Raw genomic sequence first — 17,465 nt, forward strand, 5'->3', positions numbered from 1 at the left:
TAACGCCAGCAGATAGATATCCTATACCCGAGATAAGCGAGATTTTGGATCGCCTCGGAAAAGCACAATACTTTTCTTTACTCGATTTAGCCAGTGGTTTTCACCAGGTAGAGGTGGAGCCGAATGATATTCCAAAGACGGCATTCAATGTCGACAATGGAAAATACGAGTTTTTGAGAATGCCGTTCGGGTTGAAGAATGCGCCCGCGACATTCCAACGTTTAATGGATGCTGTTCTACGAAAACATCTGGGGATAAGATGTTTCGTCTATATGGACGACATCATTATCTTTTCAACTTCTTTAGATGAGCATATGAAGGACATTCAGAAAATCTTACAAACCCTTAAAGATGCTAACCTTAAGGTACAATGCGATAAGTCTGAATTTCTTCGTAAGGAAGTAGAATTCCTTGGACACGTCGTCTCTACAGACGGGGTGAAACCGAACCCAAAGAAAGTTGAGGCAATTAAAAATTGGCCTCTACCGAAAACATCAAAAGAACTAAAGTCGTTTCTCGGAACAATCTCCTACTACAGAAGATTTGTACCAGGATTTGCAAAAATTGCAAAACCAATGACTAGCCAACTTCGTGGCAAGAATAAATCAATTACTACCAATCCTGAATATGAATCTGCCTTCGCTAAGTTAAAGGATATCATGAGTACAACACTACTCTTGAGTTATCCAGACTTTAATGAACCGTTCATACTAACTACCGACGCATCAAACTATGCTATCGGCGCAGTACTGACGCAAATGGTAGATGGACACGAAAGACCAATTGCGTACCTTTCGCGAACACTGACAAAAGCAGAGGAAAAGTATTCCGCAACTGCGAAAGAACTTTTAGCTATCTATTTCGCTGCAAAGAAATTTCGATTATATCTGTATGGTAGAAGTTTTACTATTTACACGGACCATGAGCCATTGACGAAGGAAATTAAATTAACAGATGCAACAGGACGAGTAACTCGTCAACGGTTATATCTGGAGCAATTCGATTTCCAATTGGTTTACAAGAAAGGAAAACAAAACGTGGTAGCCGATGGATTATCTCGAATACCTCGCGTGGATGAATCTGAAATAAATTTACAAACCATTTTAGAAAACGAAGTACATGAAAACGATCCTATATACGGGCCGGAAATCATAAATAAATTTAGAAATCAGCTCATCATTCATATTACCAATAATAGAAGAAAGTCCCCTCACATTTATTATTTTATCTTTTCAGGTTATAGTAGACACGTATTCCACCAGGAGGAATATACCGAAGAACAACTATTGAATATTCTTAAAGCTCATTTATCTCCAAAAATAACAAATGGAATCTTTGCCCCACCTAATATTGCAAAATTGTGCTCTAGAATTCTAGATAAACATTTCAAGGGAATGCGAGTACAATTTTGCAATCTTAAGCTACCAGATCTAATTTCTAAGAAAGACCCGGATTTGTTTGTAAGAGTCACAACTTTAATCAAAGAAGTTGGAAGCTCACATATGAAGAGATTCGTCAATCAGTCTACTTCCCAAACATGTCTTCAATTGTTAGGAAGACCTTTGTAAAAAATTGCTGGGATTGTAAATACGCTAAATATGAGCGTCATCCCTTTAAAATTCCAATCACACGTAGAATCTATGAAAGACCGTTAGAAAGTCTATTCATGGACGTCTACGTGAAAGAAAACGAAAAGTTTCTAACAATTATAGACTCCTTTTCCAAATTTGCGCAAATTTACAAAATCCTTCACGAAACTTCAGAAGAAATCATCGAAACGCTCATCAAGCAATTCAAAATTTTTGGCCTACCGAAACAATTAACTTGCGATCAAGCCACTTATTTCCGCAGTCAAAATTTTAAGGAATTTCTAGAAACCCATGGTGTTGCCGTTCACTACGCTAGTAGTAGCAACAGTAATGGCACCATCGAGAGGTTCCATAATACACTTTTAGAAATGTATATGGCCAACCGCAGGAAATTCGACCAACTTTCACTTTACCAAGGACTGTCCATGACGACTGCCCTTTACAACGACACAAAACATGCCACGACGAATTTAGCACCGAGACAGATAGTATTTGGAAACTCGACGTCATTAGACTTACAGGACATTAACTTAACAAAACAACGCACTATTATGACAGCAAGAGACAATATTGTATTTGAGGCTAACAAACATAATTCCAAAATTAAAATACAGGACAAAGACTATGAGGATATTGAAGACGATACGGTTTTAGTTAAGACGAAGGGAAAAGCCTCTCCTTTTAGCAACCGATATAGACTAGTAGATATCAAAGAACAAAACGAAAAAACAATTACAGACGCAACAGGAATCAAAATTCATAAAAAAGATACAAAGAAGTAACAAACTGACTAAAACTTGCTTTCCGACTTCCTTACAGATTATGGCTCGGTATACTGACGCAGACGACTCTAACGGATTTAAGACTACACGATGTAAAACAAAATCCAATCATAATGATTCCCTTAGGAGAAGCTAGGATCAGTAACAGCTTTTTCAGAATAATGCATCCGATAAACCTTACCACCATTGAATCGACAATAGATGTGTACAATAATGTAGCCCAAACCGGAAAGCTTAATCAGACCTTTTTCGAGTTATCTATCAGGAGAAAAATAGGCAGAATTAATCTGTTGTTCAATAGAATTAGGCCACAGCGAATCAAACGATGGGAATCATTAGGTAGAGCGTGGAAATACATTTCTGGAAGTCCAGACGCCGACGATCTTAAAGTCATAAACTCTTCTCTAAACTCCTTGGTAGATGAAAATAATAAACAAATTCAGATAAATCACTTGTTTGAGAAACGTATGAGAAACTTGACAAAACTTTCAATTCACTGTTAGATAACGAGCAGTATTTGGAAAAAGTAACATTCGATAGTTTAGACTCTTTGAATTTCATATTTGAGATTGATGAATTATTATACAATTTAGAGATAATTGAAGAATCTATAACACTAGCCGGACGAAGCATCCCAAGCAGCCGCATCATCCACCCTGAAGAACTTTCGGTTATTCGCCATACCCTCAACGATAACGGTTTTCGATTGAACTCGGTCGACGATATGTTGAACATTGCTAGCGCGTACGCAGTATATAACAACGAGATGTTCATGTATATACTCAAAATACCAAAAATCAAGGATGTGCAATACAAAATTGGTTTGATTGAACCCGTAATTGCCAATAATTTGCTTAGAATTCATCTCACGGCACAATTTTATATTGAAGGACAGAACGTATTTATGTCAAAAACCCGTGTCCAAAGATGAAAGATCTCTCTATATGTTCCTCCAGCAACTTGGAACCGCCTACGGAGTGCATTCAACAATTAGTTTCAGGACAACACACAGCCAAATGTCCTATGGAACGAATTTACGAAGCTAAAACTATTCGTAAAATCACAGAAGGCAACATCATGGTTACAGGATCCAACATTACACTTTCATCAAATTGTTCATCCGAACGATTACTCAATGGGTCATTCCTCATACAATACTCTAATTGTACTGTGAAGCTGGACGACGAGGAGTATGCTAACTCCGACTTGGAAATTCAACCATTCATCCCTACCACAGGAATTAAGGTCAGTCCAACTATACTGATAAACAATATCCCGTTACAGCATCTGCAAGAGATGCATTTAGAACACAGAAACCAGATAGATCATCTCAACTTAACTACGAACAATCTGCATTGGAAACTACATATGTTTGGATGGTTAACCTCATTATCAACAACAGTTATAATCATATGTATCCTGGGCCTGATCATAGCCATCATCTTTAAAATATTTAGTTGGAGAAAACATCTCACACTTAACACAAAAGAAGATATTCATATCAATTTCAGCCTAGCAACTGATGGATGTCCCGAATCAAGAGATATACCACTTATCCCACAGCAATAGAAGAAAGCCGAGGACGGCTTTCAAACTAAAAGGGGAGCCGTTATGGAAACATCAGAACATCGTGCCACTCAGGTGCACCAATTGCAGTCAGACAACGTGGACGACCCAAACTGCTAGATCAGCAGTTTGTACATTATAAATAACCCGCGAACGCGTGGCGCGTTCTCTTTCCTTTGGCAGCTTTGGACAATCACCGGTGGTGCTGTATTGTGTTAGTATTATTAATAAAAGTGTTTTAGAGTTACTAAGTCTTTTTAAAAAGTGAATCCGTATCACGAATCCCATAAGTCATATTATTTTATATTAACATTTTAATATTGAAATCATGAGACTTGATTATAGGTTTTAGGTGTATTGAAAATGACAACTTTCATGCAATGTAGAAATATCAGTAGTGAAAGCAAATAAACATAAAATTATTAGTATGTAGAAAAGCACGCATTATGGAGAGGGTGATAATGATGATGGTCCTGGTGCGGGGGAGATGGGGTTCGGGGTTTAAATATCATTATAATGAATATCATGATAAAGAGTGACATGGTGCCAATGCTTTTGAATTCATTTTTTTTTTCTTCACGTGTAATCTGACTAGGCTATTACGTAATATGTGTGCGGCCCCTTCATAGATTGACTTTTCAAACATAAACTAAATTTGCTATTACCCTAAAATTGAGAAGGCCTGCTGCCTGTTTTTGGCCAAATTTTTGTCCAGCGATTATAAATGATCAATAATCTTATCGGTTGTTCCTCAATCTCTTAAGGTTAATGTGACCAGACGTCCTGCTGCATTTTTCAATTCCTTTTTTCAAAGTTATACAAATTCATACGGTTTCACAAATATTTTTTATATATTTTTTGAGCCAAAATCTACACGGAATGCTCTTTTCTCGTGTACATTTCTAAGCCAGTGACGTAATACTGATAGGCGTCCCGAATTTCGCAGCACGCTTGCTGGTCATATTACTTGAGGTGAAACTGTTCAGAATCCAAATAATTTGCTGCTTACATTTTCAGAGGCAACAATCTTAACAAGCGTGGAATAAAAAGATGACAGCTGCTCGTTGGATTCCGAAAAGTTCCTTAACAACATGCATAAAGATTCATAAACTGATGAATGACCGATTGTTCAGAAATTTAATTAAATCTTTAGCCCTCGCGAGGCACACAGAAGCAAAATGGAATTAATAAAAATATTATGTCCTACATTGATGCATTTTTGCAGATCCTTCGGCTCTGGATTACGAAATGATAAAAATATTATGTCCCACATTGATGCATTTTTGCAGATCCACCGGCTCTGGATTACGAAACATCAAAATACCCGGTATAGTAAAGAAAAACTTCTATTTAAGAAGGCAAAATACAACATAATGACAGAAAAACATTCCAAAACAATTTTAGTAATGTTGGCAATTTTCGTAATTAAACAATATTGGAGAGATAGAACTCTTGTTAGCTGGTTTACCTTGGGGAACAACGCACCACGTGTCCGCTTTTTTAGTAGACTGAGCGTCGAGGCATGTATAGATCATAGAGTTGAGCTAGAGAGAGCCTTGAACAGATTTTAAAGATGTTCAAAGGAACTCCCAATCAAGAAAATAGTTGGAAACTGATTTAAAAAGAATGAAAACTTATTAATGGGTAAAAGTAAATATATTGAAACACTGTTTTTGAGGCATCCTCGTCATAGCGGTTCCAAGTGTACCAAGGAGTCTTACATAATATTAGTTTGAGAATCTAATTACTAATTAACATTACGACGGATTTGGGGCTTGCCTAGTCTAGCGGAAATTACAGCCACAGTGAAGGTGGCTGGACGTGATTCCCGGTCCCGTATAGGGAGTTTTCAAGACTTCCTTAAATGTAAGTGTGTGATCTTTTAAAAAGATGGTTGTCGCAAATCGCCGGTCCAGATATCCGACTCCGCCAAGAAGATCGGCCGTGCTGTTGCCAGCTACTGATACTCAATGATAGTCTGCCCGATCCTTAACCGGATCATCATGTTAATGGTTTGGTGAGGAAAGCTACAACTGACTTCGCGCAAGTGCGGCAGGATGGCGATGCTCCGCTCAATAGACACTCCAAGAACCTTGACGATTATTTTCCTCAACTTGAGGTTAGGCTCCAACAACTGGTACTTCCATCTGCAAACGTGTTCTTTGATGCACTAGCTGGCGATGATATGATCCCATGAAACCCAGTGATGAACGGTACGGTTCGCGTTTGTTGCCAACAATAACCAGCAGGATTCCGATTAAGTCGTGTGAGGAAATTCCGAAGCATGTTGCCAGATAATCCCCACTTTCTCAGCTGCTGGAGTCCTGTCGAAGGTCTAAAGGTACTCAGCAGCCGCGAAAAAGCTTTTTATGTATGAAAGTAGAGGCGATATACGATATTATCAAGCGAAATATTTTGTTATTTACTACGATGTAGTTTGTGACAATAGACTACAGGGGTTAAACAAAAATGATGAGATAGGTAAAATTATGTCGAAATTCAAGTCAGCTCAACTTTGCGTAGAATAATCCGATTTTGATAAAACCAGGATCATCAAAAGCGGACACTTTTCTAGTATACTGTTCCTCTGCAAAACCTGAGATTTGTGGCTGTAGATAGAGAATCTATCAAAATTACGCAGAGATGGCCAGAGAGTCTTACAGTCCTCAAAATGTATCTTTAATAAATATCGTATATTCATCGTCTTGGGAAAACATACATTTTGACGCCCATATTTCAATGGTTCCAGATAGTGCAAAGCCGGCCCCTATTGGCCAATTTGTAACAGGTTCCGGGCAGTAAACGTCACAATAAATGTCAAACGAAGAAAAAAATCATTTTTAACTAACCCTTGGAAAACCCGGAGCATCTCCATGGGAACAGTATGCTAGAGGCTCGGAAGCCTCCTTTCAAGAGGCTCGGAAGCCTCCTTTCAAGAGGCTCGGAAGCCTCCTTTCAAGAGGCTCGGAAGCCTCCTTTCAAGAGGCTCGGAAGCCTCCTTTCAAGAGGCTCGGGAACCTGCTTCCAATAGGCTCACTAGCCCCCTTTCAGTAGGCCCGCAACCCCCTTTTCAAGAGGCTCGGAAGCCTCCTTTCAAGAGGCCTGGAAGCCTCCCTTTCAAGAGGCCTCGAAGCCTCCTTTCAAGAGGCTCAGAAGCCTCCTTTCAAGAGGCTCGGAAGCCTCCTTTCAAGAGGCTCAGAGCCTCCTTTCAAGAGGCTCAGAGCCTCCTTTCAAGAGGCTGGAAGCCTCCTTTCAAGAGGCTCAGAAGCCTCCTTTCAAGAGGCTCGGAAGCCTCCTTTCAAGAGGCTCAGAAGCCTCCTTTCAAGAGGCTCAAGCCTCCTTTCAAGAGGCTCAGAAGCCTCCTTTCAAGAGCTCAGAAGCCTCCTTTCAAGAGGCTCAGAAGCCTCCTTTCAAGAGGCTCAAGCCTCCTTCAAGAGGCCTGGAAGCCTCCTTTCAAGAGGCTCGGAAGCCTCCTTCAAGAGGCCTGGAAGCCCTTTCAAGAGCTCAGAAGCCTCCTCCAAGAGGCTCGGAAGACTCCTTTCAAGAGGCCTGGAAGCCTCCTTTCAAGAGGCTCTGGAAGCCTCCTTTCAAGAGGCTCGGAAGCCTCCTTTCAAGAGGCTCAGAGCCTCCTTTCAAGAGGCTCAGGCCTCCTTTCAAGAGGCTCAGAAGCCTCCTTCAAGAGGCTCAGAAGCCTCCTTTCAAGAGGCTCAGAAGCCTCCTTTCAAGAGGCCTGGAAGCCTCCTTTCAAGAGGCTCAGGAAGCCTCCTTTCAAGAGGCTCAGAAGCCTCCTTTCAAGAGGCTCGGAAGCCTCCTTTCAAGAGGCTCAGAGCCTCCTTTCAAGAGGCCTGGAAGCCTCCTTTCAAGAGGCCTGGAAGCCTCCTTTCAAGAGGCTCGGAAGCCTCCTTTCAAGAGGCCAGGAAGCCTCCTTTCAAGAGGCTCAGAGCCTCCTTTCAAGAGGCTCGGAAGCCTCCTTCAAGAGGCCCAGAGCCTCCTTTCAAGAGGCTCGGAAGCCTCCTTTCAAGAGGCTCAAGCCTCCTTTCAAGAGGCCCGGAAGCCTCCTTTCAAGAGGCTCAGAGCCTCCTTTCAAGAGGCTCGGAAGCCTCCTTTCAAGAGGCCCAGGCCTCCTTTCAAGGGCTCAGAAGCCTCTTTCAAGGCTCAGGCCTCCTCAAAGAGGCTCCAGGCCTCCTTCAAGAGGCTCAGGAAGCCTCCTTTCAAGAGGCTCGGAAGCCTCCTTTCAAGAGGCTCAGGCCTCCTTCAAGAGGCCTCAGGAAGCCTCCCCTTCAAGAGGCTCAGAAGCCTCCTTTCAAGAGGCTCGGAAGCCTCCTTTCAAGAGGCCCGGAAGCCTCCTTTCAAGAGGCGCAGAAGCCTCCTTTCAAGAGGCTCAAGCCTCCTTTCAAGAGGCTCAGGAAGCCTCCTTTCAAGAGGCTCAGGAAGCCTCCTTTCAAGAGGCCCGGAAGCCTCCTTCAAGAGGCTCAGGCCTCCTTCAAGAGGCCTGGAAGCCTCCTTTCAAGAGGCCTGGAAGCCTCCTTTCAAGAGGCTCAGGAAGCCTCCTTTCAAGAGGCTTGGAAGCCTCCTTTCAAGAGGCCTGGAAGCCTCCTTTCAAGAGGCTCAGGAAGCCTCCCCTTTCAAGAGGCTTGGAAGCCTCCTTTCAAGAGGCTCAGAGCCTCCTTCAAGAGGCCTGGAAGCCTCCTTTCAAGAGGCTCGGAAGCCTCCTTTCAAGAGGCTCAGGAAGCCTCCTTTCAAGAGGCCTGGAAGCCTCCTTTCAAGAGGCTCAGAAGCCTCCTTCAAGAGGCTCGGAAGCCTCCTTTCAAGAGGCTCAGAGCCTCCTTTCAAGAGGCTCAGAAGCCTCCTTTCAAGAGGCTCAGGAAGCCTTCTTTCAAGAGGCTCGGAAGCCTCCTTCAAGAGGCTCGGAAGCCTCCTTTCAAGAGGCTTGGAAGCCTCCTTTCAAGAGGCCTGAAGCCTTCTTTCAAGAGGCTCGGAGGCCTCCTTTCAAGAGGCTTGGAAGCCTCCTTTCAAGAGGCTTGGAAGCCTCCTTTCAAGAGGCTTGGAAGCCTCCTTTCAAGAGGCTTGGAAGCCTCCTTTCAAGAGGCTTGGAAGCCTCCTTTCAAGAGGCTTGGAAGCCTCCTTTCAAGAGGCTTGGAAGCCTCCTTTCAAGAGGCTTGGAAGCCTTCTTTCAAGAGGCTTGGAAGTATTCTTTCAAGAGGCTTGGAAGCCTACTTCCAAAAGGCTTGGAAGCCTCCTTTCAAGAGGCTTGGAACCCTCCTTTCAAGAGGCTTGGAAGCCTCCTTTCATGAGGCTTGAGAGTCTCCTTTCAAGAGGCTTGAGAGTCTCCTTTCATGAAGCATCCTTTCAAGAGGCTCGGAAGCCTCATTTCAAAAGGCTCGGCAGCCTCCTTTCAAGAGGCTCGGAAGGCCCTTCAAGAGGCTCAGGCCTCCTTCAAGAGGCTCGGAAGCCTCCTTTCAAGAGGCTCGGAAGCCTCCTTTCAAGAGGCTCGGAAGCCTCCTTTCAAGAGGCTCGGAAGCCTCCTTTCAAGAGGCTCGGAAGCCTCCTTTCAAGAGGCCCGGAAGCCTCCTTTCAAGAGGCTCAGAGGCCTCATTTCAAGAGGCTCGGAAGCCTCGTTTCAAGAGGCTCGGAAGCCTCCTTTTAAGGGGCCCGGAAGCCTCCTTTCAATCGGCCTGGAGGCCTCCTTTCAAGAGGCCTCAAGCCTCCTTTCAAGAGGCTCGGAGGCCTCCTTTCCAGAGGCGTGGAAGCCTCCTTTCAAGAGGCCTGGAAGCCTCGTTTCAAGAGGCCTGGAAGCCTCCTTTCAAGAGGCTTGGAAGCCTCCTTTCAAGAGGCTTGGAAGCCTCCTTTCAAGACGCTTGGAAGCCTCCTTTCAAGACGCTTGGAAGCCTCCTTTCAAGAGGCTTGGAAGCCTCCTTTCAAGCGGCTTGGAAGCCTCCTTTCAAGAGGCTCGAAAGCCTCCCTTCAAGAGGCTCGGAAGCCTCCTTTCAAGAGGCTCGGAAGCCTCCTTTCAAAAGGTTAGGAAGCCTCCAGTCAAGAAGCTCAGAAGCCTCATTCAAGAAGCTTTAGATGCGTCCTTTCAAGATGTGCAAAATGTCCTTTTGAAAGGCTCGGAAGCCTTCCATTGGGAGGATCAGGATTTTTCTTTAAAGAGACCTCGAAGGCCTTTCAAAATTATCTGAAGCTTACCTTCAAAAGGCTCGGAAGCCTCCTTTCATGAAGCTCTGAAGCCTCCTTTCAAGAGGCTCGAAAGTCTTCAAAAGTAATCACAGTCCTACATAGTCTCAGATAGTAACATTGGTAACCATTAAGCCATTAATTAAGTCAAAGGAAAAACAGGAAGTATTTGAAATACTCTGGAAATCGAGGTAGACTAAAAAATTGATAAAACCTAATCACGTAAAAAGCGAGGAATAATATGAAATCTTGAACTCGGAAGATCACTCATTGACTAACAATTCCATTAAGACTTGTTGCTCCCAGTAGTGAGGACCGGAATAGTTGCAGTGACCTAGATATCAGAACCAACCTCTAAGCACCAAAGACTAGACGAACCACGTTTGAAATTATAAACTAGTCCCACTTTTCCATTGTTCTATGAACTATGTGAAAATGGAAACTGTTTTCAGAGAAAGTAGGATTGTTTAGTGAGAAAGATGAAGCAGGTGGTAATTTGATACCAGCTGGAAAAATAAGATGTTCGGCACTTGTTTTCCTTACAGTTAAAAAATGTCGCCCCTCCGGGTAGCTTGTGTGTTACAGTGCAGTGTGTGCGAATGGTTCCAACTGGCAGCGAACTTCTTCGAAAGAATTATGCGATATGGACTGTTTGGTAGGAAAATGCTCCGAGTGGGAAAACAAGGTCCCGTTAGGTTGAAAAAGCATGAGTGCAAACATTATCCTTCAGTGAAGTGTGTTGGTTTGTATCAAAAACAAACGAGTTGGTATAGCACTCACACCAAGACCATGGTGGAGGAGCTTTCTGTGAATGTGTACCGATAGGATAGGATAACGAGCGTGTGGTCCTTTGGGAAAACGCAAAAGTGTTCGCAAGCAGATGATTGAGGATTATTGTCCTGAAATGGATGTTTTTTTGCTCACATGATATAACGGTGCTGCTGGTGGGATGTATTTTTTTTTCTACCGTTTATTTGAGATTGTCACGGAGAGTCGATTAGTTTGATGCAAAAGAAGGTGGATGTCGGAATTGGTGCTATAGCTGGATTAGAGGGTGGTGGCTTATAAGCGCAAATGGGTCTCATTTTCCTCGATTAATTGTTATATCATTTACGCCCAGTAGCGCTGTAAAAAACAATTCCAGTTAGTTGCGTGGATGGGCATGTGCTTGGCCGATATGCAAATAAGTATAGGTATATTCATCAATGACCATTGAATTCTGTGCAACCAGTCGTACTACTCTTTTTTTTATTTATTTCTTCAAATTACAGTTTGATTAGTTATTCGTTTATTCGGCATGCCGAATTTTTTTGAATTTTTACAATTCGTTAAACATTTGTCATGATATTATAGTTTCGGTAACTCTAGTTAGCTACGATTCTAGTTAGTTTGGGTAACAGCCATACTCACGGCTGACTTAACATTAGAGATTAGAAAAAACACAATAGAAGAAGAAAGGAATACGAGTTCTTGAATTGACATGTTTAGATGTAAGATTTTCCGATGTAAAATTCTTCTCCGTAAAAAATAATTAAATTTGGCAGAATTGGTAGGTGCATATATCTCAAAAAATCCTGATTAATCCACCTAGCGGTGTTGGCGCTTTTCTCGTGCATTGGATTTATGAACAAATAGGAGTGGGTGTTTTTTACCGTGTTTTGCGGTAAAGACATAGTATTTTGAACTTAACTTTTGAGCCAACTGCAGAGATAAACTCCGTCATATGGGGCATTTACATGTGGAATCGATATGCGGTCCCTCAGATTTGCGTAATATTTGGTAGAATCGTTGCTTTCGTTTGTATATTATGCACAGATTGGCTATATACGTACCAAAGCGGGGGCGATATAAGTACATACGAGTTTTATTATACGATTTTTTTCCGACATCATGAGAACAGTATTACGATTATACATAATAAATATGAAAAAAAAGTCTTACCATCACCAAGTCTCGAACATATGATCTTTGGATTTGCAGGCGGATACTCTACCACTGCACCATACTGCACATCTTGAACTGATTCGGATTTTTGTCCAACATAAACTACACAATTTATATCTTTACAACTGCTTGAAACTTCAACAAGCCGTTTGGACTGAAGTGGTTTCGATTGTATTACGATTCCCATAGGAATTCATTCGCACTCATATAGGATATTGCAAGGAGTGTATGTCATTACGAGTTTTTATTCACACAATTACGATTGATTTTCACTATGGTAAAAATTATCATATACGATGCAATGAGAAGGCGGACTCGCTAGCAAAGGTGGGCGCACAGGAAGGTGAAGTTTATGATAGACAAATCTCGAATAACGAGTTTTTCCCATTAGTCCGTCAGAGTACTCTTCAAAATTGGCAAATGATTTGGTCACACAATGAACTTGGACGGTGGCTATTTTCCATAGTTCCTAAAGTTTCTGCGCGAGCGTGGTTCAGAGGTGAGGACTTAAGTCGAGGCTTCATCCGCACGATGTCGAGGCTTATGTCCAATCACTATTCACTAAACACACATCTCTACAGAATAAACCTGGTCGATAGCAACCTATGTAGGTGCGGAGCCGGTTACGATGACATCGACACGTAGTTTGGTATTGCTCGGAAAATGACGCCTCCAGAAAGCAACTATTGGATACCCTTGTGGCCCAAGATAAACAACCCTTCCGGGATATAAGAGGTGTTTTAGGAGATCGCGATGTGATATATATGCAGGCCATCTATGCCTTCCTTTGCTTGGCTGACATCAAAGTTTAATGCCTATATTCTTCTCTTTCTCAGTTTTTTCTTGTCCGATTCTGTTTCTGTGTACCATGTACCCCGAAGCTCTGGCCATCCGGAAGATGCACCCTGACGAACCAAAAATCGAGCACGACGCCACGCAAAATCGTTTTCAACGTTCAACGTCAAACGCCCGGATGAGCAGCTGAAATAACCTAAACCCAAATCCCTACCCCGTCCGTCCTGTATTAAGTTTTTTAACCTTGAGTTGCCACGAGTATTATGGTCTATGTCCCCTCCCAACTAACTGTTAAGATAAGATGATATACCATGTAAAAATATCATACTTGAGAATTGCGGCTCCGCAAAGTGTCACACACGACTGAGCCTACCAAATAAATGAACTGGTAAAAAAAATCAAATACGATGCATTTAATTCAACATCCTTTGACAATAATCTGACAAAGTTTGATATACAATGCGATTCAGATTTTTGATGGACGCAAATGCGACTTTATTTGCTCTTTGTTATACGATATGTGGTTTACTGGGTACTCACATTTGAAAATGCGTGACCATTATGCGCTTGATAATAAAATGGGATAAAATTAAAATGATCGCCACCCCGCAATTTTTTAATTTGGTAGTGTACACTAATATATAGGTGCCATTGTACAGTACAAAGTGCTTATAGCTTTTAACCTTATAATAATATTAATGATCATATCTTATAAATTATGCAAATAGAATCACTCAACTCAGTTGAATAAATGTTCAAGAATTCAATTGAATCAATTGAACGAATGTGTTTTTACTTTCAATACCTGCTCTAGCCAAGTGACTTGATCAACCTCTTATTTTCGTTCGCTTCACTACGCCACACGGTTTACTACAGGTCGTGTGGCACATATCATATGGAGAGTCCATCGATCGTTTCAAACCTGATCTGCTCGGCTACTCCTTATAACTGTCGAAATATTTTCCAAAATCATGTTCACCGAATTATTGCCCTTCATGGATACATTCTAAATGCGTTCCCGGCCAACTTTACACAGCGGTAAGCTTTGTTACGGTTTATTTTATCTATCTCATTTTTGTACATTTGTAAAATGTTTATGTAACAGCTTGCTGCGAAAACGTTGCATTATTCGGTATACCTCAATTGATAAGATGCTGCAAACCCATAAATGTACTTTATATGTTTAGATCCATTTTATTCATGAATATTGTATCAGCGACCAGTAAGAAGCACGGTTACAAAACAAAACCATGCTGTGTTCGATTCCCCTGTCCGGTCTACGAAATGTTCATGTTGAAATTTTCTCGACTTCGGCCGTTCTGCCGGAGTAGATGGCTGGCCAATGGTACCGAACTTGCCGATGGTCACTCAGTACCTGCTTGTGACGTCACTACCCGGTCGTGTCTTCTCAACGTGAGTCTTCCTACCCCATATACCTCGTTTCTTCCCCTACTACACTCAACCATCTTTTTACGTCACTTATTGGGGGGATATTTGTCTTTCACTTGCGTCTCAAACAAGACATATGAGGTGTTGTAGGATCTCCAATCTGTCCTGGAGTTGAATCAAATGGTCTAATGAATCAACCAAGGCTTTCATGATGTCCTCAGCCGCGGTATCATCAAAACCAGGCCTTCCGAGTACATGTCTTCCACTTGCGTCTCAAGTCGAGGTATATGAGATGTTTTAAGATTTCCAAATTGTCCTGGAGTTTGAATCAAATGGTCTACCGAATCAACCAAGGCTTCCACGATGTCCCCAGCCGCGGTGTCAACCCAATTTCGTCTTCTGAGACATATATTTAAAGAAATTCTTGAATGAACTGAAATGGAAAAAAAATTTGAAGGTATATCCATGTTTTTCTAAGGATCAAAAGGGAACGAACCATTTTAAAAACGTTTTAACAGATCTTTGGCTACGCGTGTAAACCTTAAGCTGTATGATCCACTGAGTTCTTAGATCACATGGGATGCTACCATTTTTGTGGATGTATCCAATTTGGCTTTTTTATTTACAATTTGGTTCTATGGATCAAAAAGAGCATGAACCATTTTTGAAAAAAGATAACAACCCTTTGGTTATGCGGGAGAGCCGAGCGTGACAGGGCCCGCCTGTGAAGCAGTGTTACGATAGACGGGGATACCTTCGAGGTGGTCGAGGAATTCGTCTACTTCGGATCCTTGCTAACGGCTGACAACAATGTTAGTCGTGAAATAAGAAGGCGCATCAATTGTGGAAGTAGGGCCTACTACGGGCTCCAGAAGGAACTGCGGTCAAAAAAGATTCGCCACCGCACCAAATGTGTCATGTACAAGACGCTAATAAGACCGGTTGTTCTCTACGGACATGAAACATGGACAATGTTCGAAGAGGACTTGCAAGCACTCGGAGTATTCGAGAGACGGGTGCTTAGGACCATCTTTGGCGGTGTGCAAGAAGACGGTGTGTTTTTTTCTTCCTAAGCAATGAAGGGGGAATCTGCTCAACAGACATCCTGGGTTGTCCAGGAAGTGCGGGGTTAGGGACCACCTCCAACAGCAAACGAGGGAGGCAGGACTACATCCCCGACCCGCTAAACCGTTTCCATTGCCGTCAAGCCCATAGTCCCTTCGGTACAACCAGAAAGTAATGCTTCAAAGGGGGAGCAGTGCACAACGCACCCTCGAGGTTAGCTGCGTGTCCTTGCAGCACCGAACATCGTGATTAGCTTTTTTAGAAGAACACCATGATATCGTGCCAGCGCATTGCCGGCTTTCCAGGTGGCCTTACCACGCCCTATGTCCTCGGAAGGTGGGAAGGGTCGACTTCGCGCCTGCTTCCCTCTGCACGACTGGTATCAAGAATGATAATGCCGCGTGCACCCCAAATTGACCTCTCTGCGACAGGGTCTATTCGCCAACACACAGAGGGACTTGCCGACGCGGTGCCTACGCCTGCCCCAGCCTTGACGAGGACCCCTTTCCGTCCTCGGGCTCGGAACCCGCTCGGTTGACCGACGCCGCGAAAGCAACGATACCATGTTGTTCTTCGCGCGGCCACTTGTTCGATAAAAGGATCGAGTTCGACCACAGAGCATGACCACCGGTATGACCCATGAAGCCGACTCCGATCCCTTGGACCACCTCTTATATGCGCCTGAACTAGCCATCCTTGAGTCCACGGGCCACCTTCTGTGTAGCTCCGAGAAGATTTGGGCGATAGCCGATAAAACGGCGTTGCAGCCAACTTCATCTTTACACATCCTCCGAACTAGGTTGTCCGGGGTAGTGTCCAGACCACATGTGGTCACGAATTGCGGGAAAACGTGAGCACACGAACAACACGTGTTCCACCGTTTCCTCTAAACCTGCGCACACCATACACTCGGACGAGGCCGAGCAAACCAGCTGCGTTACCTGCACTGTGATTTTGCAGCACGCTTAAACGCCGGGCACATCGAACCCCCCATGGGGTGCTTACTGTTCACAGCTTTGCTGCAACAAATCAAACAATTGGGACGGTTCGTGCAGCATTGTGCCTTATGTCCCTCCAATCCGCAGCATCGGCAGAGATTGCTTCTGTCAGGGCCTTTGCAGTCCCATTGCTTGTGCCCCGGTTCCAGGCACTTGAAGCAAACTTTTGGGTTGCTCAAATATGCCCACAGGGCATACCGACCATCCCACCTTGACGCTCCCTAACTTGACTACCTTGGAGGCGTCCGCTGCAGATAGCCGAACCAATGCTACCTGCGTCCCTGCCGGACCTTTCCGTAGCCGAACGGCTGCGGTGGTCGTCTCCACTTCACACTGTCGCCGCAGTGCCGTGACGAGCTCTTCGACTTCAGTGATCTCGTCCAGGTCTTTAACCCTTAGATTCACCTCCGTCGTGAGTGCCCTCACCTTGACCGTCTCGCCTAGAACTTCCTCCGCCAACTTCTTGTATGCGGTGCCCTTTTGCGAGATGCCCCGCTTCAGTTCGAGGATCATCTCGCCCATCCGGGTACGTCTCATTCGATGTTCATCGGCGCCGAGTTCACCGAGCTTGACGTCACCCCTCATTGCCTTCAAGACGTGCGAGTACTTAGCCTCGTCCGTTTTGATGACTAGGGCATCGCCCCTGGAGCGATTGGCGCCTACCCTAGACTTCTTGCTACCCTCATTCGCCTGGGCCTTCTTTTCGGCCCTTGACGTCTACGGTTTCCTATTGTTCTTGACCAGGGTCCAGGAGGCGTCATCTCCCTCTATTTCCCTGGTCTGGTGCGGCTGAGAGCTCTCAGCCTGCCGTAAACCCTTACCACCGTCTTTCCTGGGTGGACGGACCTTTCCAGGTCCTTGCTCCTCCGGTTTTGGAAGTACCTGGTCCCGACCAGCTTCCCAGTCCCACTACCCTTGTTCGGTGTAGTAACCCTTCGCGTTTTGGAGTGGCCCCCAGGGAGCTTATCCCCTGGAGACTGTCTCCCCCGTTTTTGTGTATGCTCCGTTGGAGCAGTCACCCCCGACGTGCCCGCGAATACTTGAGCCTCAGTCTGGGTAGACTTTGGCACCACCGTCTTCGCTGGCACGCCCTCGGTCGATTCAACCTTGCCCGAGTCCGTGAATCCTTGGGCCTCAGTCTGGGTAGACCTCGACTCCAC

General features: G+C 44.0%; 2 protein-coding genes across 2 annotated transcripts in view; both read left to right on the forward strand.

Annotated features, from left to right (window-relative positions):
• LOC134206085 (putative uncharacterized protein DDB_G0274535) overlaps positions 1-17,465 on the forward strand; it is a 240,909-nt gene that overhangs the window by 11,890 nt on the left and 211,554 nt on the right. The window lies entirely within an intron of this gene.
• Positions 2,533-3,941, forward strand: LOC134206519 (uncharacterized). The gene is given in 3 exon segments (XM_062682244.1): positions 2,533-2,710; positions 2,833-3,279; positions 3,282-3,941. Coding segments are annotated over 3 exon segments (1,284 nt in total). The 3' UTR covers position 3,941.

The sequence above is a fragment of the Armigeres subalbatus genome, chromosome 1, assembly GCF_024139115.2.
Source record: "Armigeres subalbatus isolate Guangzhou_Male chromosome 1, GZ_Asu_2, whole genome shotgun sequence".
Classification (NCBI taxonomy): domain Eukaryota; kingdom Metazoa; phylum Arthropoda; class Insecta; order Diptera; family Culicidae; genus Armigeres; species Armigeres subalbatus.